At 40.4% G+C, this 26,961-nt stretch overlaps 1 protein-coding gene across 1 annotated transcript; it reads right to left on the bottom strand.

The window, feature by feature from the left end:
• Nucleotides 1-9,449: 9,449 nt before the first annotated feature.
• LOC139763349 (uncharacterized) lies at nucleotides 9,450-26,667 on the bottom strand. Its single transcript, XM_071689372.1, has 15 exons — nucleotides 26,548-26,667; nucleotides 25,974-26,108; nucleotides 25,523-25,655; nucleotides 24,208-24,398; nucleotides 23,155-23,363; nucleotides 22,232-22,348; nucleotides 21,331-21,430; nucleotides 19,359-19,473; nucleotides 18,234-18,272; nucleotides 16,890-17,005; nucleotides 15,317-15,449; nucleotides 14,872-15,068; nucleotides 12,124-12,329; nucleotides 10,235-10,351; nucleotides 9,450-10,037 (listed from the first exon to the last, which is right to left on the bottom strand). Exons 1-15 carry the CDS (start codon nucleotides 26,556-26,558, stop codon nucleotides 9,937-9,939), a joined length of 1,920 nt encoding a protein of 639 aa, XP_071545473.1. The 5' UTR covers nucleotides 26,559-26,667; the 3' UTR covers nucleotides 9,450-9,936.
• Nucleotides 26,668-26,961: the final 294 nt, after the last annotated feature.

The following is a 26,961-nucleotide window of genomic DNA, read 5'->3' as shown; positions in this document are numbered from 1 at the left end:
CATGTTTTGTATGCAAAAGCAGTCCTTTGAGTGTGTGCGTTTGAATGCGCGAGCGAGCAAAGGCAAGCACGACGCGAAGGGGTGGAAATCCCTCTATCAAGTCTTCAACAAGACTGACGCTCCCATCATCGTCTTTCGTAAACAAGTCTTGGTCGCTAGCGTCTGGAAGCCTTTAACCATCAGTTTAGCTCATTTATTTACTCAATGAAAATTCCAGGTCTAGAGATAATAACATGTATACACACATGGTCCCTATATAACATGTATACACAACATGGTCCTTATATAACATGTATACACAACATGGTCCCTATGTAACATGTATACACAATATTGTCCCTATGTAACATGTATACACAACATTGTCCCTATATAACATGTATACACAACATGATCCCTATGTAACATGTATACACAACATGGTCCCTATATAACATGTATACACAACATGGTCCCTATATAACATGTATACACAATATGGTCCCTATATAACATGTATACACAACATGGTCCTTATATAACATGTATACACAACATGGTCCCTATGTAACATGTATACACAACATGGTCCCTATATAAGATGTATACACAACATGGTCCCTATATAACATGTATACACAACATGGTCCCTATATAACATGTATACACAACATGGTCCCTATATAACATGTATACACAACATGGTCCCTATATAACATGTATACACAACATGATCCCTATATAACATGTATACACACATGGTCCCTACATGTATATCACCTGGAACATTCATACATATAGCTTCGTCCGCCCGAATCTTCTTCACAACGCTCTGTATTTTTGTTATATCATCACAAAGATCCTCAAAAGTACTTAATGGTGCGTTGCTGTTAGACATTCATACAACTTTTCCTTCATCATACATGCGTACAATACTCTATAAAAGATATGGTATGACTTCATTCTAAAACACTCATACATGTACTCATCATCTCCACGTTTGTTTAAGTAAACTGATACATACATTCTTATTTTTTTTCCCCTATTTATACACAAAAAGAATTTCGACTGTGCCATTAATTTAAAAAGCTTTCTTCCCTCGCGAAAATAATTTCAGAAACAATATAATCTAGCCATCGAAATTATCATTCAAATATATTCTGATTAATAATGTTGCAAAAATATATATGATATCAAAGGTTTCCGAATTATGGGTCTAGCTTATGTGGTGGAGTGGTTGGCGCTGAATCGCGCATGGGCCCGCCCGAGTTCGAATCCATTTACTAAAAGAAAATAGTCGGCAAACCTAATGTCAAGAATTAGAAAATGTAATAATAGAGTTGCTGTATAACTCGTTCTATTATTCTTTTTTTTTTACAGTATGGATGAACATTCCTGAACTAAACAGCGCCAGGAAAACAAGACTCATTGTTAGCTTAATACTAGCAAGAAAAATAATTTCTGAAGACTATATATTTACCAAGAACAACAGACATTCTCCATTATCGTGAGCAAAGGACTGGGATATATAAGATGGCTCGGACACGTGAACAGTGGAATGCACAGAGGAAGACTGAGGGAGTATGTACGAGCGGTAGTATATACTACGTATATTCTACGCAGGTGGGAGGTTCGTGTGGCGGAGGGGCTGCAACCTGCCTGCTGCTTCCCATAGCTTCTGTGTGAGGACCAGCCACACGAAATTGACCGTTGTAACGCCTCCTTTCCTCGAACATCTTTCTTTAATGTTTCCCTCTTCCTAAAACCTTTTCACTTTTGAGAGTATGGTCTACACATACATAAGGGGCTGTAATTAAATTTGTCAACAGTCTTCTCACTCTTATTCCTTCTTCAAATTCAAGAGATATCCACAAATGGGACAAATTACGATTAATGGTTTAGTGAATCTATTTAAGAATGTGTCGCTTATATAATTCAACATAAGGAACCACTACCCAGTGGTGATGAGGGTGGTGCAAATTATGTAGTGGTAATTACTGAGTTTCTGTAATGATACATACACAAGTTTACTGATGATCTGACAAGCCTATTCTTATCTATGATGTCTCACGTTCTTTCCTCAGAGGCACCTGTGATGTTACCGATTTAATTAAGTTCAGGGATCATGTTACTCGTTCAGGTCCAGTGGTGACGTTACTGGTCATCTTCACCTGTGGTGTTACCGACATAGGCTCGGTACTCTTGCTATTGGTACTGGTTCAGTGGTGTTACCGATACTGGTTCAGTGGTGATGCTACTGGTACAATTTCAGTGGTGGCGTCAGTGGTACAATTTCAGAGGTGATACTCTTGGTGCAAGTTCATTTTCATATGATCATGCATTAAGGGTTCAAACTGATTACCAAATGGTTTTCAAAATCTTTGTAAATGGCATACACTAAATGACCGTCTTTGGATGGAATATCGAATCATGCTATCCGTCTATGCTATACTTCCCAGACGTAACAATAAAGTGGCAAAGTAATAAAAGAAGTATTGGTATTCCCACCACGAACAGGAAATACTAATGAAACCCAATTGTACACTTAGCTCTTGTACACGCTTGAATACAATTCGATGTACATCATCAATACAATCAACAAATGAACAGATGATTTACTCCATCTTTCCACCTCCAAGTTGGTCTCCCACTTCTCCTCGTTCCCTCCACCTCTGAAACATATATCCTCTTGGTCAATCTTTTCTCACTCATTCTCTCCATGAGACCAAGCCATTTCAAAACACCCTCTTCTGCTCTCTCAACCACACTCTTTTTATTACCACACATCTCTCTTACCCTATTATTACTTACTCGATCAAACCACCTCACACCACATATTGTCCTCAAACATCTCATTTCCAGCACATCCACCCTCCTCCGAACAACTCTATCCATAGCCCACGCTATGAGTAATCAAATAAACAAGTGTAAATACTGCTGCAGTAAGCGCAAAAATATGTGTAACAAGTACTTCAGTGGTTTTAGTGAACGTTTTTCATTAGAAACGAAGAAAAAGACTGAACCTGACCCCTCACCGATAGACTGGCTAGGCGTGGGAACAAATGACACACACACACACACACACACACACACCGCTTACAAAGTACGTGCTCCTGGGATCGGTGGCCCAGCCACAGACATTACGAAGCAAAATGACTAGTTGGCATGGACCTGAGGACAAGGAAACATTAAGACTTAAGACTCTATCAGACTCATTGATTCTCCTCGTATAGATTAACCTCTTCACAAATTCTGTGCGGATTTCTAATACATATTCATACACGAAAGTTTTCAATATATATCGACTCTTTCCTAACTTACAAATGTAACAACAAATGTTTAGAGGCAGGATTGCTTGCTAACATGTAAAAAAATATATATATATCATCCAGAAAAAAAAATACTGAATTTGCTACGAAGGAAAACTCAAAGATCTTAAAATCATGAAGTATATACCTCAGAGCTCCTTCGTAGCCAATCAAAACAGACGTCACCACTGTGAGTACAACAGGACAGAACACAAACTGCATTTAAGTAGAGTAAAGTTTAACAGTAATAAGGAGACAGTTTGATATATGTATATATATAAAAAAATAATGCCGTTACAAGAGCAAGTGGGTCAGCATGTGGGTAAGCAAGAGAGACCAGTATATTACATGTAGGTAAGTTGACTCACGTCGCTGTTGGGGGAGGGTGCTGGCTGTGGGAGGTAGGGCAGGGTTGCAAAGTCTGCAGTCACACAGTGTTGCAAATACCGCAACAGCGACCGCAAACACGGTACGCCCGCAGGGCAACCATGAAAAGATATGATATTCTAACTCCTCCGAACACACCTTTCACTCCCAGGAAAAAAAAGAAAAAAAGAGTTGTCGCCTATGCGTTCTGGCTCTATCGCCGTTTATATTCACGTTTTAATCCATTTGGACGTTTGTTTTCTTACCCTTGCGTTACAATATCATAAACACAAAACACAGTCAGTCCAAATCACAATTGCAGCGATTATCACACCACTATTACGAATCACAGCAACAATAGCTTCAGCTACTTAGGCTTTTCTTACCTAAGGATTATATAATACTTCGTCCCTTACGGTATTACTTGAGTATATACCGATATCAATAAAACTTTTGTTAGATTTAAACACGCCGGAGTTAGTCTATTAAACACCATTCTCAGCGATCACAGAACGTACACTCTACGTTCACATACAAGCGTGCGTCAGTCACTTCAACTGTTGGTAAGGTCCACCACCAATTCCAGTGAGGCAGGACAGAGCTTGCTGCCTCCAGTCGGGTCCACTGTGTATGTGTGTGTGTGTCTGTGTGTGAGCGTGTCTCGCCGCGCTCTTCACACTCCCCCCACACCCCCAACACACACACACACACCACCTTCCCACAACTACTCCATCTCCTCCCCCCATACTAATCCTCCTTCTCCTCCCCACTCCCCCCTCCCCTCCCCCCTCGTTCTTCCTCCTCCCATACTTACAACACCCTCCTCCCCTTCGAGGAGGCTGGACGTGCCCACAACATCCCTACATATAACTTACACTGTCATCACGTCCTAAAGCCATACCCACCATCATTACACGAAGAAGAAAAAAAATGAATTCAAGACATGGCAGGTTTGTCCATCTCTATGAATTAACGACGCAATTTCCTCGTTTTCATCTAACCACGCAACAAAGCTAGTGTTGTGACTGTAATTCAGTCTGCATCTATGCCAAAAGCAATAGCTACTTTGCCTGTAAGTGGTTGCACGAAAAGAATACGGAAGTAAAAAACAAAAAAGTCTCACGTCTCACACACCCATTGGCCTGGTAATTACGTCACACGTTACCAAGTTGGTGCATTACACTGATGCATGTATGTCCATTCGCATAATTCCAGGTGTTATAGAAACAGCAATATGCCTCTATTACTTCCATCGGGGTTTATCTAAACCAATCTCCATCAAGTTGAAGATTCTTATGATCACAAACACAATGTGTCCACATCCCTGCTTACAAACTCAACATTTCCTATGATTAACGTTTCAGTTCAAACGAAACTGCCAGTGGGGGTACCTGTAGCTTAGTGCCCCCTAGTATTAAAAACAACGCAGTTTACCCTTAAAACAGAACAAATCCTTTGTGTATGACCTTTCAAAACTACAGTCATCTGTAGGGATGAAGGCTCAACACAAAAATCCCTTGCAGTTGCATTCATAGTGCAGTTGAACAAAAATCATTTTAGGTGACCACTGAATTTCTACGAAATTGAACTCCAGCAATAGAACGAGTGAACATATACATCACTAAAACGTTATGAAATCTTGCGACAATAAACCGTGTGACAGTTTGCACCTATAAAACGTGACAGTTTACTGTAATAAAATGTGTAACGCTGCAACGTGTGACAGTTTCCAACAAAAAATATGAGACAGCTTGCAACTGCAAAACCGTGTGACAGGCCGCAATAGTAAAATTATATACGTTTGTCCATTTGGACTGTACATAGGACTGGTGTGTCATTCTCTCGTAACTATAAAGGGATAAGACAGTCCACGACAAGGCTCGCGTTCTGCTTCCCGTTTAAGGAAGTTGATCGGAGATTGTGATATCTGGCGCCTCAACCCAGACGGGTGGGTTGTTGTCGGCTAGGCTGTACAACGTTGTCTGTGTACATACCGAAGATTTGGAATGCTCGTAGCTCAAGATGGTGTTTACATTAGTGTCTTCAAATGAGCTAGGGACCCATCAGCAAGGCGTAAAGCGTCTAGTGATGCGGAATATGACATGCAGGAAGCAATTCCTTGCATACCACAGCCTATCGCACACTTATAGATCAGCCAGGTCGCAGGATCGATCGAAAATAGCCATCGTCCCTGCTCCAAGGTGTTTCAGAAATTTTTCCTCTGTATTTTGTTGCACGAGACACCCAACAAATACCTTCAATGAGTCACGCTCTTAAGCGAAGTGATGCATTATATAAGTCACGGCCCTTGACCTCGACGCACATCTCTCGTAAAGACACTCAGGAAGATTTAAGTTTGTTGAGGGCGAGCTTACTGAGGCCCACGACACTCTTGGGTTGATGGCGCAGATGCTGTTCGTTGGTAGAGTTCCCTGACAGATGGTCAATGTGTGTTACCTTGCTTCCACTTTGGTAAAATTTATAGACGACTTATCTATACTCTGCAAATTATGTCATGCTTACAGTGCAGTTCATAATTAGTCCCGTCGAGAGGATTTTCAAAACGAAGGTAATCTAAGCCCCCCCCCTACTCGTCACTTGTGGAGGTAATAAAAGTGACGTATATTAGTGGAGGATTATACCAGTTAAGCACTAATGACCATAGCGCGTGTTGTTTTCAGGCAGGCAGTACGGCGCCAAATGACAGGGAATCCCTGTTTATACACACACACACCTCACCCTCCTCCCAAGCCCCTTTGTTACAAATATCCAATTTGAACTCGAGCTTAGCACTGCAGTATTTCGTTATATTAAGATTTTTTTTTCAACTTTCTATTCGTTTAATGACTTCGTTCAATACCAATTTATTTGTGGAAAGGCGTTTCTCACTGTTGATTTGGTCTCAGTTTACTTGGGATCATTTCGTTCTTCTGAAGACATAATAAGTTATCTTTTTTTTTCAGTGTATGGGATTATCTTCTCGTCATGAGTTGTTACTTTTTTCACAGCTTGTATGTCTTTATAACTCTGGGAAATGGCGACGCCGTGTTCTTTTCATTATCGCCTCAAAAGATCCTTTTTGGAAATTCGTGATTATGTTAGGTAAGGTATTTTGTTAGGAACCATTTCCCAATGTATATATCTGGACACTATTATACTCAACCTATGTTTTCCGCAGACCTCAGAAGTAGCTCTCTCTACTGACGACCTACCATTGGACAGTCCAAATCCCCATCACAAATATGGAACCTTTTCAGCAAGACAAGCGCATTAGCTTTCCTTCAAATAAAATATTTAACAGCTTTCCTTCAAATAAAGGGGCGTTAGGAAAGCATTCACCACAATATCAGTGTAAACTTTCTTTTTTTTTTTTCTATGTTGGCTTTGTTTCTCTTTGGCTTTCTTTTTCTTTCTGAATAGAAATTTAATCACATATTTCTCTGTATCCTTTACCTTCCAAATCAATATGTTTGTAAGATAGTTACGTTATATCATACATGATGTACGTTAACATGGCAATTATACTACAATATCCTAGGTTGTGGACCAGATAGAGGGGCGGAGTAAAACCGTGTTCTGCATCTGGTTAGTGATCAGGTTTCTGGCCATCTATACCTCCCTCTCCCAACTGGGATGTGGAACAGAACGACACCGGAACGAAATATGAGATTATAACGATTCACGAAGTTGCGCAACAATACTTACGTTATGTAATGGTACTGTAGCGAAGCAAAACTTTAGAAAAAAAAATTCACCTGAGTAAACGAAGTCAGTACTTAATTCAGGCTTTACATAACGCTACACTAACAAAACATGACTGTTACGGGTTCAATATGAAACAACGAAACGAATGATACGATCGGCATGAAACGCTATCGTAACTAAGCACAGCCTATGATGATTACATAGAAATAAAAATTAATCTCCTGTAGCGGCGATATTGAACTGAAAAATTTTTCTATTAATAAAAGAAAAACAATAATAAGGTATCGGTATCTTACATAAAACGATTCTGTAGCTAAATCGGATTCTATTAATTCATCCTCAGGTAACGAAGCATATGACAAACCACTACATGATATGAAGACTCCGTTTCGAAGCAACGTTTTACAAAACGTAACACATTTGCTCTATAATGCAACTGGAAGGGAATAGCTTTACTTTGTGGTCAGGTAGTTACAGAGTAAGATTAGATAAGATACAACGGTGAGTATATCGTTATCGCTGAAAGTAACCTTGCTTACTTTGGACATATCACATTTCCTTGTAAAAAGATAAGAATTAAAGCTTTGCTTTTATAGTGCAATAACTTGCAATAAGATAGGTTGTTGAAATATTTGTAAATCCAGGGAATAAAAATCGCCTTTAGACCGACGAGGGGATTCAATCTACTTATATTTGTACTCTTTCAATATATTCGTTCGTTCTTTATGATTCCATTTTCTGTTCGCGTCAAAAGTGGGTTTAAAACACACACACACACACACACACACACACACACAGTGCTGAACCCATCTTAAGACTGTACAGAAAGATGTAATTAACTTCTCAAAATCAATACAAGCTGTCAAAATTTCTTGCAGTCAACAAAAAGTCCTCTGACTAAAAACGGATACATGCAAACATCAAGATTGGGAAGAATCTCCAACGATAAATCAAATGTGTACATCTTAGCAATATCTTATGAATTCTTATACAAACGTTTTAGCACAGTCGATCATTATAATCACTATATATGGATGCAAAAAAGTGACGAAGCGTCATCGGAGAATGAATCACAAAACCTCTGAGTGACAGACCGCGGTATCAGCCTGTCCCTGGCAAGTCACAAGGATAGTTAAGTTCTGACCAGTTGTGGGAATAAAAGCTATCCTAATATACATTTGCAAAACTATGAATAATCATTCTTACTTTCTGAAGGGTGCAATACTCAGTAGCAGATGACAGAGCCTCACAAATGTGATTTGAAGTTCACTGATCTCCCTCCTCTACGAACCAATGTAAACAAATGATCACGTATATCATCGCGTATTCTTTCAACTATAAATCCAAATAATATCAGAATCCTGTACCGATAAAGGTATAGTAAGGCTTTATTTTTTTGTCATAGTATTATTGCTCACGAGAAAATATGTTGCAATTTGCAAACAATGTTTTAAAGCAATTTTGACGAAATAAACTTTCATCCTCGAACGTGCTTGTTTCCTATCGACACAAAAATTCCATGTTTACCTCAGAAGGGGAATAAATGAACATAGAATTTTCCCGACTATATATATAATATTAATAGTTTTCTTACATATATCAAGTTATGAATCAAATAATTACACAGGTGAACTCATTTAGTTGCAGTCACAGACATGCTGTTTTTTTATCCCCATAGGTTAATGAAACAGTAGAGACTTCTGTAATTTATTAAAGGCTATTAATCAACTGTTGAGCATACATGTCAAAATGTGTGTGTGTGTGTGTGTGTGTGTGTGTTTGTGTGTGCGATTACTATCTAAATGTTATGGTGAGTTTTATATTCACTTTGGACAGTCTCAAGTCCAAAATGTATTTTTAAGAATACAAAAGATTGAATGGGAAACTAGATTTATTAAGAGCAAAGAAAGTACAAAACTGAAAGGAGAAACTGTTATCTTGGGCGAAGTATAATTTGAAGCTTTTCATGAAAAGCTTCAGGTTCCCCGACCGAGAAGTTTCGTCTGCAGGTTCCGGACTTGTGTAGTCACCACTGCACCAAGCTTTCAACCCTCTCGATCTCTCGCGCTGATATAGGACAGAAAAATGCAGTTTCGGAACAGTTTCGTCATATTTATTACCAACTCAAAAACACTTTCGGGTGATCTGCTTAAAGTACCACATCCTAACTTGGGGATGACCGTGATGTTCCGAAGCGTCATTAATGTGAAACATCACCATTCCTAGGTTATTCTCTCTCTCTCTCTCTCTCTCTCTCTCTCTCTCTCTCTCTCTCTCTCTCTCTCTCTCTCTCTCTCTCTCTCTCTCGAATATTAGGCTATTTATCTCCATATTCTTTTATTGTTCGGAATAACAGTGCTCCGGCATTATGATGTTTACGGAACTGAATGGTCGCCCCTGACACCCACACCAGTATATCTTGTTATCCCTTCTCTTCTGCTGCTGTTTATCTTATAGCATCTTCATTGATCTTGTAATTTCCAACTCTTAAGGGAACACCGTTGATATATCGTGCATGGATGAGGAAGCTTGTGAGGACGTAGGAAGTGTTGAGAAGTTAGGAGAGGCGGTGTGTGTGCTAGGTCCTGCATTTGGGAGGTTGATCCACGCACTTATCCCAATCTGGCCACAGGTGATCCTTGACCCGCTTCACGTACGCCTGCAGGTTGGGGTAGTCGTCTGCAAGAGGGAGAGGAAGTTAGTGTGATCCTATCATTCGTGGTGTGGGCAAGACGTTACAAGCACTAGAGACACATACAGGGCCCTCAGCCCGCCTCAGTAACTTGACTGATATTTTCACTCGGAGTCCAGCACAATGAACGCCAGCAAAATGTTGCTGCTGTTGCCCACCAGGGGCGTCCGAGTACAAGACTCACCGGTGATCATAAGGTAGTATGGAGAACGTCGGTAGTTGTGTAGGATGTTCGCCAGGAAGGCGAACACGCAGCAGTCCACTTCGCTGGCCGCCTCCCCCATCAGGAAGGGCTTCTCACCTGCAACCACAACGTACTTCTCTTAGATCGTCAGAGTCTAAACGCCTCCAGAGGTATGAGGTCACAGCAGAGCAAGGCAGAACACTTAACATTAGAATTAGAGATTATTTTTGACAATATCAATTAGTCGTCGCAATAATGATGAGAAATAATCTGAATTCTTTTTCATATTTACTTGAGCATACTCGTATGTACTATCAGAATACTGGTCAACAAACAGCTGCATTCTAAGAAAAAAAAATACACAAAACATATGAAAACATTATATTAAGATATCGTTTTCTTTTAAGATGTTGGTATGATGCCATCTTCCCGATCATGTAGAGTACAGAGATCCCTGAGGAAAACTCCCATGTCTCAAGGCTGTGTCCTGCTACCGACTAACAATCTATCAGATCTACACATGAATGTCCCCCGAGTCTCGTATATGCTCCTCCCTGCTCAAGACCCTCTCATCCCAACTAGTAATGTTTAACACCACTATCAACTCTTAGTATATACCCACTCCTCCTCCTCCTCCTGACATTCTAAAGATCTTACCATAGCCTTAATTACCTCTCTGATCCCACCACTGGGTGTCCTTGGAATGCCTAATCTATCCTGAAAATATCGTATTCAATGTACACATTAAGGATGCAGCCTCTAAAAACCTATGGATCTTGTCCTTGTGCTTAAAGACTTCTCCTGTATTACTCTGAACACCAGCAAAGGTGTTCATCCAACATAATGGTGAAGGCTCTGGCCACCGCCTGCTGCGCCTCCGTCAGTCCGCTGCTGAAGTCCTTGATATGGAGTCCTGGCCTCAGCCCTGAAGCGGGTCTAGCCCCACGCACATACTCGACAGGGTTGAGTGTGAAGTAATCCGACTTGTCAACTTCTATTCTGTCTTTATGCTCGACCTACTTTCCTTCGCTGAGCTGTTTGGTTCTATTTCTGTCTTTCGTAGACTTTACTCCAGTTTCTGCTTCGAAGAGATGGCTTCTTGCGAGACTTCTCCATCATCAAGGCCATACATTACTTAGGCACGACGTTGTTCAATTACTTTGTGGTCGTTGGCGTCAAGTCCAAGGGAATATGAAGCATTCTTTTCTAGTAAGGTCAAGCTAAGGCTTACAGCTCGATTTTCATATGTCTTTCCTATATCAGCTGTTTGTCCCTTTCTAAAAGATTAACTATCTCTCCCTCCTTCTATCTCTTTTTTTCCTCTCTTCTTCATGAAAGATCTGGATTTGACGATCAGTTCTCTCTGACACTGAAACTTTGACATACAAAACGATCTTTTCCCTTCATTCTGCCTCCACCAGACCGGTCGGTAGGCCCCCTCAAGCCTTATCATCTCTTTACCTCGCCTATACACGACATCGCGTTACACTTCCTGTATGTGATTTGCAACGTGTCACCATCACCTAAGAACAGCATCATTTACTTAAGTGTCCACTTTTCCCCTAAGTTCCATATTTCTCCCGGAACCATCTCACTTTTATCGACTCTCCTTACGATACAGACCATTCTGGGGGAAATCAAGGGAGTTCAGAGTGCAGAACAGAGAAGACAGAATCATCCTGGACTCATCTTATACCACCTACCAGGAGACCCTAATCTCGCTCGACCAACCTGTCCACCTTCCTCTCCAACCAACACTGACAGTGGATCTGAGGGAGGTACTCTATATATCCCACAGACCGACCTGTTTTAATCATCATTCTTCCATTCCTTCACTGCTCCTCCCCCTTAGCCCTAAATAACCGAGATATATGGAGGAATCCACTGACCGAGGTACTGGGAGATGGCGTGCAAGTCCCCTCTAGTCATGTGCTGGACCTGGGCGTGGGAGTGCCTGCCCACGCCCTGGTGCCACAGGGTCTGCTTCCGGGCCTCCAGGAAGAAGTACTTGAAGAGGTGGACGTACCACGCGTGCGTCATGCCCTCTACCAGGCTGGTGCCGTTGTCCACTTTGAACCTCCACTCCCTCAGGCACCTGCAGTGTACGTAACAACCTCACTAGACATCGAGAAAGACGACAGAACAAAACACGGAATCACATGCAAATGGATAAATATTAAGGGAGGAAAATATAATAATATTCCCAGCTTCGCCCATCGCTGCTGCGTGATTCTCTTCCTACTTTCGTTTATCCCTCCCTCGTAAACTGTGCTCTTTCAACAGCAGGTTCTACAAACCATCACAGGAGATAATGTTGCAAGAGACTGCGCCACTGGGTAAACACTCTCGTCAAAGAACTTCCCATATTCCCTGCTACTGGAAGTAGTCCAGGCATGGGCTGCAGTAAGCCTCCGGAAAGAGATACTGGGTATTACAATAACTTTATTAGAAAGGGGACTTGGAGTAATCACGAATAAGAAAGTATCATTATTGTTATAATTACCCAAGAACCGATTTCTACAAGAGTTCCGGTTTAACAACCTCGCTAAAAGTGACCTCAAGCAGGCGGAGTCCAATAATATCTCATATATATATATATATATATATATATATGGGAACTTCAGTGAAGGGCGTAAATGGGGAGGTGATAACAAGTAGTGGTGATGTGAGAAGGAGATGGAATGAGTATTTTGAAGGTTTGTTGAATGTGTCTGATGACAGAGTGGCAGATATAGGGTGTTTGGGTCGAGGTGGTGTGCAAAGTGAGAGGGTTAGGGAAAATGATTTGGTAAACAGAGAAGAGGTAGTAAAAGCTTTGCGGAAGATGAAAGCCGGCAAGGCAGCAGGTTTGGATGGTATTGCTGTGGAATTTATTAAAAAAGGGGGTGACTGTATTGTTGACTGGTTGGTAAGGTTATTTAATGTATGTATGACTCATGGTGAGGTGCCTGAGGATTGGCGGAATGCGTGCATAGTGCCATTGTACAAAGGCAAAGGGGATAAGAGTGAGTGCTCAAATTACAGAGGTATAAGTTTGTTGAGTATTCCTGGTAAATTATATGGGAGGGTATTGATTGAGAGGGTGAAGGCATGTACAGAGCATCAGATTGGGGAAGAGCAGTGTGGTTTCAGAAGTGGTAGAGGATGTGTGGATCAGGTGTTTGCTTTGAAGAATGTATGTGAGAAATACTTAGAAAAGCAAATGGATTTGTATGTAGCATTTATGGATCTGGAGAAGGCATATGATAGAGTTGATAGAGATGCTCTGTGGAAGGTATTAAGAATATATGGTGTGGGAGGCAAGTTGTTAGAAGCAGTGAAAAGTTTTTATCGAGGATGTAAGGCATGTGTACGTGTAGGAAGAGAGGAAAGTGATTGGTTCTCAGTGAATGTAGGTTTGCGGCAGGGGTGTGTGATGTCTCCATGGTTGTTTAATTTGTTTATGGATGGGGTTGTTAGGGAGGTAAATGCAAGAGTCTTGGAAAGAGGGGCAAGTATGAAGTCTGTTGGGGATGAGAGAGCTTGGGAAGTGAGTCAGTTGTTGTTCGCTGATGATACAGCGCTGGTGGCGGATTCATGTGAGAAACTGCAGAAGCTGGTGACTGAGTTTGGTAAAGTGTGTGGAAGAAGAAAGTTAAGAGTAAATGTGAATAAGAGCAAGGTTATTAGGTACAGTAGGGTTGAGGGTCAAGTCAATTGGGAGGTGAGTTTGTATGGTGAAAAACTGGAGGAAGTGAAGTGTTTTAGATATCTGGGAGTGGATCTGTCAGCGGATGGAACCATGGAAGCGGAAGTGGATCATAGGGTGGGGGAGGGGGCGAAAATTTTGGGAGCCTTGAAAAATGTGTGGAAGTCGAGAACATTATCCCGGAAAGCAAAAATGGGTATGTTTGAAGGAATAGTAGTTCCAACAATGTTGTATGGTTGCGAGGCGTGGGCTATGGATAGAGTTGTGCGCAGGAGGATGGATGTGCTGGAAATGAGATGTTTGAGGATAATGTGTGGTGTGAGGTGGTTTGATCGAGTAAGTAACGTAAGGGTAAGAGAGATGTGTGGAAATAAAAAGAGCGTGGTTGAGAGAGCAGAAGAGGGTGTTTTAAAATGGTTTGGGCACATGGAGAGAATGAGTGAGGAAAGATTGACCAAGAGGATATATGTGTCGGAGGTGGAGGGAACGAGGAGAAGAGGGAGACCAAATTGGAGGTGGAAAGATGGAGTGAAAAAGATTTTGTGTGATCGGGGCCTGAACATGCAGGAGGGTGAAAGGAGGGCAAGGAATAGAGTGAATTGGAGCGATGTGGTATACAGGGGTTGACGTGCTGTCAGTGGATTGAATCAAGGCATGTGAAGCGTCCGGGGTAAACCATGGAAAGCTGTGTAGGTATGTATATTTGTGTGTGTGGACGTGTGTATGTACATGTGTATGGGGGGGGGTGGGCCATTTCTTTCGTCTGTTTCCTTGCGCTACCTCGCAAACGCGGGAGACAGCATATATATATATATATATATATATATATATATGATTCATAATTACCCCAGGATCTCTCTCTAAGTCCTGGTGTTACCCCACGATCTCATAAGTTCCTGCATCTCAGATACAGTAAGACCAAATATGTTTCAAATCATTAGAAACGAACCAGCAGAGGTGTTCATCCATCATAATGGTGAAGGCTCTGGCCACCGCCTGCTGCGCCTCCGTCAGTCCGCTGCTGAAGTCCTTGTTGTACTGCTGCCCAAGCCGTTCCATTATCAGCTGAGAGTCAGACAGCTCCTCACCGTTAAGACTGATCCAGGGGCACAAGCCCTTTGGACCCATAGGTTCCTCATGATCTAACTGGAAAGATATAAGCAGAGACTGAATGTTTATAAACCCGCAGTATGTAAACAAGAAAAAAATCAACTGATGTAGTATCTCAAATATTTCCACCTTACTATCCACTCAAAAAAAGAAAAAAGAAAAACGCCTCAAATCAAATTTTCCACAAATGTATATTCTTTCAAAGCATATGCTTCTCACCCATCCATCTGGTTGCAGCCGCCAGTCGGACCAGCTCCAGACAGACGGGCATGAAATTCGGTTACCTTATAGGGAATCTGGGCCAGGCGGAGGTAGGTCAAGAGCTTCATGACGAAAGGCGAAATGGAAGGGGTGTAGTAGCCAGGCCTTGGGCAGTGGACTATCACCACATCCTTCCCTGCCTGTTGCCATCTCCATCTACGGTAAAGGACAAGAGCAATAAGGTCAATATATCTATCTTTAATCGTAGATGAGGATGGGCCGTTATATATATATATATATATATATATATATATATATATATATATATATATATATATATATATATATATATATATCAGTTTTCTTATGAGTTTCCTTTAAAGAGAAACATCCTCCATCCTTGCTCTCTGAAAATTTTCGGCACGTCCATCGTCCCAATGTCATAGCTCTTATGTCAACACTCATACAGTATCATTGTATGTCAAAGATAACCAAATAAGCACATCTTTTTCCTTTTTTTCTGAATTAAAACATGCACATTAGTTTCTTCTTCTAAACACAGCCATATCATACGGGCATGCTTTTTTTTTAACTAATGTCATTAATTACTCTAAAAATTCAATCCTAGGCTCATGAAATAACGTCAAAGGTTCTGTCGTTACATTCTAATCTGGAGGTACACACAAGCCTAACCATATCAGAGCAAACCTAACTTTACCTCAATTTCTTTGGGGTAAAACTATATGTTCTTTATTATTGAGAGAGCATGTTACCGGTAGGAGCAATGAAACTGGTCCCAACTAAGATATGCAATCATATCAATTATCACGTCATACAATGACAAGTAAATCTGGACCATGTATACGATGGTGAATGACCACACAGGGACTGATGATCATAAGTACTCCAATTCGAACATTCTACCCCTTCACAAATAATGATGGGCATGGCTATGGGGTTTGTCAGTGTTTTGGCAATGACATGTAGGTTAAGCCAAAACACATGCCTCTTGAATTTCTCTCATGTGCAATAGTTGTTTCCCATGTATCCTAAAGATTCCCATGAATTCCTCCCCATCCTGAGCCATAAGGAAATTTAGGGCGATGCCAATGTCGCCCTCGAGAGATGTTCAGCCCTCTTTAACACTTGAATTTAGTTAAGATTTGTCGTAACATCTGGTATCTCTCATTAGCTTTCTGTGTTGCCTCTCCACCTTCTTTATCTTAATTATCACTGGCTACTGATGTCATCATTATTTTGTTTAGCTGGCTGGTACATACACTGCTTTGATTCCCTCACCTGAGATAGGAGTAACACCTGCATGGGAGGAGGTAATTCCTCGATTAATATTATTTAAACAAACTTATACTGGCACCTTCTTATGGGAAAATAACTATACTAAATGTTGTGGTACATATTTGTATCTTAATACTAAATGTCGTCACGTCGTACTGCTGAAGATTCTTTCATAATGGTCCTGGGTAAGTGTATGGGCCTCTTCAATCAACAGGTTCCCTACTACAGCAAAAGTCTAAACACGCCCCTGGTTGAGGCGGGGTACCACAATTCCCTCGCCTTAACCTTGTACTTCAGTTCAGTCATTTCTTACCTTACATTCTCTTCAGTCTCAAATGGATTACTGAATCGTAGGCTTACCTTCTGTTCTTCTTGACCAAGTACCGATACAGGTAGACTGATCCCAAGAAAAGAGTTAGAGCAGTAAATACGGACAGCCAACCAGACCCTTCAGAAGCCTCGGCCGCTGCTGCCATCTGTTGGGAGATGCCAAACACACTGCAATGGCGTTACAATCTACTGATGTTATTAGCTCACGACATGGCAGATCATCATGAAACATTTCGTGGTGTAAGTTTACGATACAACCAAGTATTAGCAAATTCACAAAGACGTGGTCTAATGATACCAAACAGTTTTTCTCCATATGACTTCGTCTACAAATTTTGTAATGTTTTTTTTTCCCAAAGAAGGAACAGAGAAGGGGGCCAGGTGAGGATATTCCCCCAAGGGCCCAGTCCTCTGTTCTGAACGCTACCTCGATAATGCGGGAAATGGCGAATAGTATGAAAGAAAAGAAAGAAAACAAAGCCAATGTATGCAAATTAAAACAAAACGTTATTACATTTAACTATAACAATATTTAGTGTCGTAAAATCACAATATATATGTGGTCAATTTTACAGATCAAGGGCAACGGAATGAACTTTATTTTAAAGATCTTTAAAAATTACCTCCCAAGTCTGTGATAATGAATTCACAACAGAGACGCATCTTATCACTAACCATTGATGAAGATCAAACAATTGTTGTAATTAATGAACGTGGAATAGTAGATAAGTTGCAAAAAAATAATCTTGAACACTTCACTGATGATGAATAAAACACGTTTCTAGAGCAACCGAAATATTACTGAAGAAAATAGAATAAAATATAATAAATACTAAATTTATCACAATAATATGCATTATGTATTATAAATCAGTCCAACAAACACGTACATAAACAATAATGATAACTACCAAACTTTAATAACTGTAACAAATATAACTTGAACATTCATCATAAAATATATAAATCTTTATCATAATCGAAATTATGCCAAGAAATTAAATAATCAAACGCGTGAAAATGATACTAACTGAATGGTAAAGAAAATGACATTTGAACACTACTCACCGAGGATATCAAGCGAGCGCTGGTACAAGAAATGACACAATTATCAAATAATTTCAAAATACTGCAAACACTAGTTGCACAGTACATCAAAGTGATAATTAATACATCATAAGATTTCAACAGGACCACGGCACGGGTCCTGAAGAAAGAACAAGTTAAGTCATTGTTATATGTGCCAGGACTTTAGTTATATAAATTACAATTACTTAACACTGGTCATCATTAGATGCAAGTGGCGTCTTTGTACATGAGTGACCATAGATGATAAAAGCTGAACTCAAGCAGTAGAAAATAGAGCTTATGTACCTTGTATGGTGAGGCAAGACTCACTACAGCTGGCCCAGGCTAGCGAGACGGACTCAAACACACACACACACACTCTCCCATCCTCCGCCAGTGCACCCCACTCTGTGGTTACGTCACCCCGCCCTGCTGATTACTCCTATCAGCAGTTATTTCGCCACTAATGATAACAGCGGAAGGAAAATGCATAAATAAACGATTAGGTTTTAAGTGGAAACTGGACCTGGGAGGCTTTTGTGTGGGGAAAATGTTGATTCGGTTCGGATGGAAACCTATTCATATAATTAGATACCGTAGGATAACGGTGAGATAAGCCACTTGGCAGCCGAACTATTTGAAGCAGTGGTTCCACATGAGGTGGTATATCGGGGAAATGTACTTCCTCGTGATTTCATTGCCCAAACGCTCTCAGACTCGGGCACCCAAGCGGAGCAGGATATCTTAATCCTAATTCAAATCAAGACTTTTGGTTACAAAATGAGCCATTAATGAGTAGTCACTTAACGTGTTTGGCAACATTGTTACACTCAAACGTGTACTTTACCAGTTTTTACTTGATATTGTTAATCACCATTAATCAACTTCCCTAAACATCAAAACTGGTAGAAACATTTGGTAATCGGAAAACGGTTGATATGGAATCAACACATATCTTTATTTAGTTGAAAAATATTAATAAGGGCGTCATTAGGAACCCCATATCCTACATGAGATCATTACATCCTGAAATTTAACAAAGTCTGCCTCCCAAAGGAGCATACTGAACAGATTCGTCCACATTAGATATATATTTAAAAGCACTGAACGTTCATGGCATGTGTTTCAACGCTCATGATTGGGTGGATTAAACAATAATATAGGTATATTTAGATGATAACACTGAAAATTTGGGTAAAATGAACTCCTGCCCTTCACTTTCACAGACTCAAGAACTTTTGCATAACCTTATTTCTTCCCGAACTTAACTATGCCCCAATTCCTGGTACTCCTTACCCACACCGCACAGCAAGCACTACTACAGAAGATCCAGTAAAAGGCATCCAAGATTATCCTCAGTCCCTTTGATTCTCCCATATCTCGTCTGGACTTCATCCAACAGTTCGGGAATAAGATACACTCTATACTCACCACAGTCACCTCTTGACACTTTAGATCCCCCGTACCCAAATTGCAGTTCAGCACCACAATCACATGGAATCCGTGCGAGTTCGTGTAGCCTTTCAACCCTCCTATCCCAAACATTCTGGATACAATTGAAATAATAAATACACTGTAAACAGCCAACATTTCTCCATTAATTTTGTGCTTATGGAAAGATGGAAAGTCAGGTCAAAGTATATATACGGAAAGCGTCATCAGAATTCGTCTCTGACCTCTACCAAGGATACGTCAAAACACATGCAGTTTATGTAGATATAAACACCGTCAGGAAATGGCTAGGGGGACTGGTGAAAAAAACTTGTACCATGCTACGTTATGAGAAGTTCCATGGGGAAATTCCAAAGTACTTCGAAATCTAACTCATCTATGATGAATCACTTATTTAAGTACCTCGAGGGTCAGTAAAGTCAAATTCGGACATGATGTTCACGACATGTCACAACGGATCCGCTGGAGTGGCTAGCCCCGACGAGACCTTATCTCTTGCTACTTGATGGAAAGATGGAAATTATCTGTCTACATCTTATCTCATTAGATGATAAGATAGGAGGGAAGGACAGCGAGTAGGAGGTTGCGATGGAATCATGGAGTGAATGGACTAGAGAGAGACGATGGGGGTAATTCAACTAACCTGTATAAAGAAACAAAGAAGATGGGGGGTCGAAAACCAACGGTCCTTTGCATCTACCTCAGAACTAAAAGAAACGGGAGGACATAATTCTACCTGGCTGGCTATCTATAAACACTGAAGAAAGCAGATATCTTAAAAGTAGTGACTGAAAGGAAAATACCACAAAAAGTCTTGCAAAGGAACATTATACCTACAGTAGAGTTATAAGTGTAAGTTACAGTGGGACTCAGGGTTCAAATCCCGTTGTGTCTATAAGTAGACCTTGGGAATGCAAGTACAGTAAATAAGGACATCTCAAACTGCTGGATATATATATATACACACACACACAGACTCTTGGCTGCCGTTTCCTGCGTTCAGGAAGTAGCGTCAGGAAGACGAATAAAGACCGCTTTCGCAACCACGACCAGAACCCTCCCCCTATATACCTTTCCATGGTTTATCCTGGCCGCTTCATATTTTATATATATATATATATATATATATATATATATATATATATATATATATATTTATTTATTTATATATATATTGGAACGAAGATGGTGATAAAACACAATGTTGGAACTTTAACTTTAATACAAATGCTTCGCAAAGACAGACTTTGTCAGTAAACAAAGGATCCACACACGGACGGAGTCGTGCGGGTACGCTGCCTCATGAAGAGCCAGACTTACACATCCGGCCCCGTTCCCGTTCTAACTGACCACTCCTGTATAGTGCTACCCGTGCAGCTCGTCTACCGCGTCAGAGAGCCTATCCATGTATACGTTGCTTCAAGGCCCTATCTCAATCATGCCATAGTGCTCTAGTCACGAGTGTCATACGTGAGCATCATCCAATAGAGACGCGGGTGTTAAACTCTCGTCAGCGGTATCATTTCGTAAGTCCTGTGTCAATGGATGTCTGTGTTCCCTTTTCTTCAATCCTCCACCAATCTCCCCACAGTAAGCCTTATCACACTTGTTACATGGTAAAACGTCACAGTATGGATGTTATCAGTCAGTGGGCAAAAAGGGTGTATCACCTCGTAAAGGAACTCGCTCCAAAGGAATCCATAATTTTCTTTCTACTGATTGTAGTGCAGCTTGGTGACATACATACATATATAGATATATATATATATAAACTGATTCAAGATAACTAGAAAAGAAGTTCACTAATTGTCATTCTTCTTGGAAAATTTTCTAGGTGGTTTTAAAACAGGGTCGGTCTGGGATTTCCTGTATTAACAGTTCACTTGGCAACGGAAAGTAACTTTAGTCTCATCCAGGGAATGGGTTTGCTTTTAGAGATCTTATCCATCACTGCACTGCCTTTGGCACTGGAGGATCCACACACTGGTTCCAGTCTAGCCACAGACGATTTCGGACACGCTCAACATAGTCCTCCAAGTTGGGGAATTCCTCTGTCGAAAGATGGTTAAAGAGAAAAATTATACGTTGTAAGAGTCGAGAGGGGTGACAATGGGCCATGGGCAAAAAGACGGTCCATTCTCAATATACTGGAAGCTTTTGTTCCTCTGGCCGTCTCATGGCTTAATGCATACGTAATTCTATCAATTTAATGAAGGTTATTCTAACAATTTTAAAGAAAACATGTCAGAGAACTTTAACCCTGCTTCTAATATTGCATTCATTTTCTTCTTTTTTGAAATCAAAAGAACGTAACAGTTGTTTTCATATGGCATTTCTGTGTCCTGTCAGAATGGAAATACAATTATTCTTGGCCTCAGGGTCCTCATTTTCAACAACAGACACAAGAGATATTGTACAGACGGCGAACGATTCATAGCTTACCTTAACACCACCTGAAATACCTCATTCAAATAATTCTTAACAAGGAATACATTACCTCTCCAAAGAATCAAAGATGCATAAAAAAAAAAATGAGTAGAATTTGTTTTATACACACAAAAAGATATGAGACTTTATCTCATTTTATACACACAAAAAGATATGAGACTTTATCTCATGAAACATGAACTTCAAATTTGATTTACATAAAAGACTTTAACATATGAGATAAGAACGTCAAATATGATCTGACTGGAAGATGCTTAGATGATAAAATAATAAATAATACTTCTTGCTTCTCAATAGTTATGATAATCAATATTTTTCTAGTTTAGTAATCACCGTGTAATAAGTAAAACTATGACGTTTCAACAGCTTATATCAGATCCAATAATATTGCTATTTCAACTCACCAGTGACCATTGCTAGGAAGGGTGAGCGGCGGTAGTTATAAACAATGTTAGCGAGGTGGGCGAACACCGCGCAATCTGCAATGCTAGGCTCCACCCCCAGCAGGTAAGTCTTCTCGCCTGAAAGAGTGTGGTAACTGCTGATCACCTACATTCTTACGTGTGAGAGTCTGCTCCTTGAACCTCTTGATTACGACAAATTAACTCCCTAAGAACAACGAGCTTTTGACGGCCCTTCGTCAAGTCGTAGTACTCAAGAAGTTAGTCTCAGACTAAGTTTCTCGTATTTTAAGAGAGATAATACCGAAAGTATGTGACAGACTAATGTATGAAGACAATCATTTCCCTTAGCACACTGTAAGAAAACTTACTACATTACAGACAAAACATTAGCAACATACAGAATTATGTTATACGAGAAAAGAAAATCTTTTTACATATCCATTGATTTGATGACTTCCTCATTAGTTAAGCTACGGTGCAAGGGTGGGGGAGGGTAGCAGTGGCGAAGTGAGTTAAAGCACTTAATGAAACATCACTACAGCTGAGGTGAGAGGGTGTGAGAGAAAAACTGAGATCACTAAGTAGTGACGAGACAGCCTAGAAACGTTTGAACACGTTGGCGAGTCACGTAAGGCATACATAACAGAAGAAATCAACAATGATTCTAACAGAAATGAACTGAAACGAATTTTGGCCTCCCGAAATAGAAATAGGAAAATGTCTTGGGTAAGACTTACAACTGTATCTATGACCTTGCGTCTTCTGCTGTGAATATATCTTAGATGAAATGGGTATCTTAAATAATCATTTATAAATCTATTGCCGTGACGAAATTTTAGATAAGACAGCAGCTAACCTAAGCATTAACCATTTTATGTCTGTTGTTGTTGTCACTGGCGTGTGGGGCAACTTGACCAACGTACCTAAAAAATGAGACACGGCTGACAGGTCCTTCCTGACGATGTCTTGGACTTGCGCGAACGTGTGGCGTCCGATACCCTGATGCCACAGTGCCCGTCGCATCCTCCAACAAAACAAGGGTAGAGCGACGCTAGCGTAAGACGGGACATGGCGGAAGCATTCCTGGAATCCAGCGCCTTTGTCGATATCATAGCGCCAGACTCTCAAGCCCCTGGGGGTAGAGGCAGGTGGTTAGAGAAGCTCAATACATTTCAATCCAGTAATGAATGGGATCTAGATATCATGGGTACTGTATTACTGTCTCTCAGAAATTAAATCTCAAAATTACATTGGATATCGGTCATCGTATTATTTAACATTAAAATGGTGGCAATAGGTGCCATCTCGTTTCCTTTTCCTATTGATTCTTTAAGAAAAAAATGTTTTTGTTACTTCTGCAATGAATGCATATACCATACATCATGAAAAATCACAATTGGCATAGATATACGGAAACTTTAACAATTTTGTGTTTACCATAACTTCCTACCTGTATATATTACTAAGTACTGTTGTTTGTTAAACTTTTACAGGGAGATTTTCGTGGTTATTACTAAGCGGTACAATAGTTCATTGTTTTTTAGCGATCAATATTTCGAATCATATAAGACATTTGTCTCATTCATTGTCTAATCTCATACAAGAAAAACATTAGCTTAAAACTGATTTATGATCCATTCATTTTCCAGTTCACAAGGCTGTTATCCACTGTAATATAAAAGGTCTTCGAATGTTATATAGTCATATAGTAGCATTTCACTAGTCACTAGATTATAAATAAGGAAGCGAGAACCAGCCACTCGCCAAAGTCTATCATGCATCTGAGAAATAAGCGATAGGGAAAGTATCTCACCAGACAAAAAGTAGGAAGTCCTAAACTACTTTTCACTACTTGTACAAGTCACTAGATGAGAACTAAGGTTCTAAGAAGTTGCCTTGCCACGTGACTACATCTTTGCCCAGAAAAAGGGATGATATAAGAACAGATATCTCACAAGCCGAGAAGTGAATCTCACCAGATGAGGTGTTCGTCCATCATGACGGTGATGGCTCGGGCCGTGGCTTGCTCTGTCTTCGTCAGGTTGTTCTTCAGCTGGAAGTGGTGGGCGAGTTTTTCGATTACCAACTGTGAGTCCTCAAACTCCTCACCATTAAAAGTGATCCACGGAGTCTTACCCTTGAGTCCATAAGGTTCCTCGAAGTCCGTCTACGAGACCGAGATTAAATGAATTAGAAAAGTATTGACAAATATGCATCTGATGTACACTGAAAAAAAAAGTCATAAGCGCCTAAAAATACATATCCAAAAAATTACCATTTACTTCCATCCTATATAAATTTTCACACCTGTCCATTTTAGGGGTGCTACATTTCGCCTAATCAACATTCTGAAAACAACTATTCTTTATTCCTTACTGAAGAGAGAGCTTGAAGTTGCCTAGGGCCCGGCACAAAGGATATTCATATCAAAGTCTACGCTCTTATCAACATTAGTTTAATCAGCTCATGTTGAGCTCAATTCCACAAGTAACGTTTACCTAGAAGAGCTTCACTTTTACCATTTATCAATAAATTCATGCAGGTCGTACATGATAACATATATGAATTATGTGATGTATGGGGGGCGCCGTGCAGTCACATAATGAGTTGAACCAAGGCAAATGAAGCGGTCGTGAGAAACCACAGAATTAGTAAGTGACGCTTCAGTCACGGAAAAAAAGTCCACATCATGACCAAGCCTTAATTGAAATATAGAAAATTATGAAACGGAAAAAGAAAACACATGGGAAAGTATTTACGAATTTTGGAGAAGGTGAAAACCCCCGTCTTTTGGAATGTGTCACGTCATAGTTATTATGAAAGACAGGAGAAGGTACAGAGTTCCAAAACTTCGACGTGTTGGGAAAGAAACAGTTACAAGAACGGCTAACTCTCGAGCTGCTGTTGTTGGCCACACAATAATCATGTGACGCAGCAGCTTGCCGAGTATTGCGTGGTCTAGGTAGTAGTGTAGGCACACCTTGAGAAGCCAGCATTTGGGAGCAAGAAAAACAAAGTAATACCTATAAAAGAGGGAAAGTGAATCAATAATGCGGCGTTGGGCAAGAGGGTCAAATTACAGGCTATCACAGCAAGGTGAAATGAAAATCAAATTCAAACTTGTAAGCTTAGAGGAAAAATTGGATGTGTTTACATTTTCACTCATTTCACAAACGCTGGCGGGTGTACTGCATATGTGTAAAATCACCGAACAAATTCTTTCAAAAACATTCAGGGAAATGCAAATTCATCTAAAAAAAAAACAAAAAAAAACAGGAAGCTAAGACTTACTTTGTAGGGTATATCAGCCAAGCGTAAAAAGGTCTCAAGTTTGATGACGAAAGGTGACAAGGAAGGAGCGAAGCGTCCTCTGGGTGGACAGTGAAGTACTACTACATCTTGCCCTGCCTGCCCCCACTTACACCTGTAGAACATCACACATCAATACCGTTATTCAACAATTCGTAACAGGAAACTGTAAGGTTAGCTTTTGTTTACAAACTTGACCATAAGAAATAGTTTCTTTCATACTAACAAAGACATTAGAAATAGTTTCTTTCATACTAACAAAGACATCTTGAATGTTCTTTTATTTCTGTCAAAATGGTCGCTCATCAGTATGACAAAATAGTGCAAATTCTTATGGTCTCATGTCTGTACGTACGCCTCGTAACCGTCTACTTTGCATCACGATGCATCTTTTACCCGAGTTTTTAAAAGGAAATATAAAGTACCTGCTCACCTTCGTCTTCTCTTCGCAATGTTCACATGTAGACGCGTTGCTAAGATGAGAGCTAAGGCCGTGATAATGGGCAGCAAACAGGTCCACTGTCCGCCAAGCTCTGTGCTGGCCTCCACCGGACCCGCCGATTCCATCCTATGAGTTAACACCGTGTAGTATTCACACCTTATATTCATTTTGTACGACTAAATAGTATATACACTCTCGATTCGTAATCCGATAATCTGTCTCACCGTGAACACCTGATACCAAAAACAAGGGCCACGATCCTAATAATGATACTGGACATGTCTTCTTAAATGGAGGGACATGTCTTCCCATCCGCCCACCTTCATGTTTGTAATTTGCTGATGTCGTTGTACCTAGCAGTGCAGAATAATGTGTTTCGTACCACCTATTCTATCTTGTTCTTTATTTTGTCCACAAGGTCTACATACCATTAAGCTCAGCCTGATAGACCTCTCAATGATACATTGAGCTAATGTTTATAAGACGACAATACTTCCTTGTAGGTGTTGAGACAGTCTTCAGATCTATTCTAAGTGCGCACTGAACAAATAAACCTGATACTTACATACTATTCATGCAGTTACACGTTCACAATCACAAAAATAACGTCTAGTGCAGCAAAATCACGTAGCAGTTCAAACGCTCCTACGTCCGGCAACAAAGTCACATTGATAGTGTCGTACAGGTACCTGCGACCATGACTGTAAACGCTGCGACCAAGGTCGCCAGGGGTTGCGTCAGGAGCATGCTTATTACAACGTCCATTTAAGGGAAAAATACTGTGGTGACGGCCGAAAATAGATTCCATATTCTTTTACTTCCATACCATCATCAGTAATACAAGTTAGTATCAATACATAATACTACGTGCGTGTTACTATGTTCAATTACTTTTGAAATATCCCCTGCAATTAGTTATCATTATCAACATTGTTACGTGTTCATCCAATGTCAGCGGTTTCTTTAGTTTCAGATAAGA

Source organism: Panulirus ornatus, chromosome 46 (genome assembly GCF_036320965.1).
Source record: "Panulirus ornatus isolate Po-2019 chromosome 46, ASM3632096v1, whole genome shotgun sequence".
Classification (NCBI taxonomy): Eukaryota; Metazoa; Arthropoda; class Malacostraca; order Decapoda; family Palinuridae; genus Panulirus; species Panulirus ornatus.
This window is presented reverse-complemented; position numbering and strand designations above follow the sequence as displayed.

Excerpts from the sequence above, each read along its gene's own strand:
- LOC139763349 (XM_071689372.1), bottom strand. Across the intron at positions 22,349-23,154 it reads AGCCGTGTCTCATTTTTTAG|GCGAGAAGACTTACCTGCTG; the intron begins GTACGTTGGTCA and ends ACACTCTTTCAG. Across the intron at positions 18,273-19,358 it reads AGTGTCAAGAGGTGACTGTG|CCTGGGCCAGCTGTAGTGAG; the intron begins GTGAGTATAGAG and ends CCGTCTCGCTAG.